The 529-nt window shown below is 44.0% G+C and overlaps 1 gene segment (V, D, J or C); it reads left to right on the top strand.

Moving 5' to 3' along the window:
• Nucleotides 1-3: 3 nt before the first annotated feature.
• LOC106530801 (Ig kappa chain V-III region NG9-like) lies at nt 4-523 on the top strand. The segment is given in 1 exon segment: nt 4-523. A coding segment is annotated over 1 exon segment (384 nt).
• Nucleotides 524-529: the final 6 nt, after the last annotated feature.

The raw sequence follows: 529 nt of genomic DNA, 5'->3' as shown, positions 1-529 counted from the left end.
CTCATGTCCAGTGTTTCTTCTCTCTCCTCAGGCTCTGATGGACAAAATGTTGTTGTGACTCAGCAGCCAGCAGCCAGATCAGTGCAGCTCCGTCAGACTGTCACTGTGGACTGTAAGGCCAGTAGACAACTTTCAACATCTGACTGCAGCTACTCCTCACAACCCTGCATCTCCTGGTACCATCAGAAATCTGGAGAAGCTCCTAAAGCTCTGATCTATGGAACGTCACACAGATTTTCAGGAGTCTCCTCCAGATTTAGTGGAAGTGGAGCAGGGAATGGGTTGGACTTCACTCTGACCATCAGTGGAGTTGAAGCTGAAGATTCAGGAGTTTATTACTGTCAGAGTTATCATTATATCAACAGTCAGAGTGTGTTCACACAGTGAAAAGTCATCGTACAAAAACCTCCCTCAGCTAAAGAGGAACTGATCTGACTCAACAGCTGCACTGACACTGAAACACTAAAACCTTTAGAGTTTTTTATGATAATATTCAGGTAAAATTACTTGTCTGTCCATTTCTCATACA

This window comes from Austrofundulus limnaeus, unplaced genomic scaffold (genome assembly GCF_001266775.1).
Source record: "Austrofundulus limnaeus strain Quisiro unplaced genomic scaffold, Austrofundulus_limnaeus-1.0 Scaffold561, whole genome shotgun sequence".
Classification (NCBI taxonomy): domain Eukaryota; kingdom Metazoa; phylum Chordata; class Actinopteri; order Cyprinodontiformes; family Rivulidae; genus Austrofundulus; species Austrofundulus limnaeus.
The sequence above is the reverse complement of the archived record's forward strand: the minus strand, read 5'-3'. Positions and strand labels throughout refer to the sequence as shown.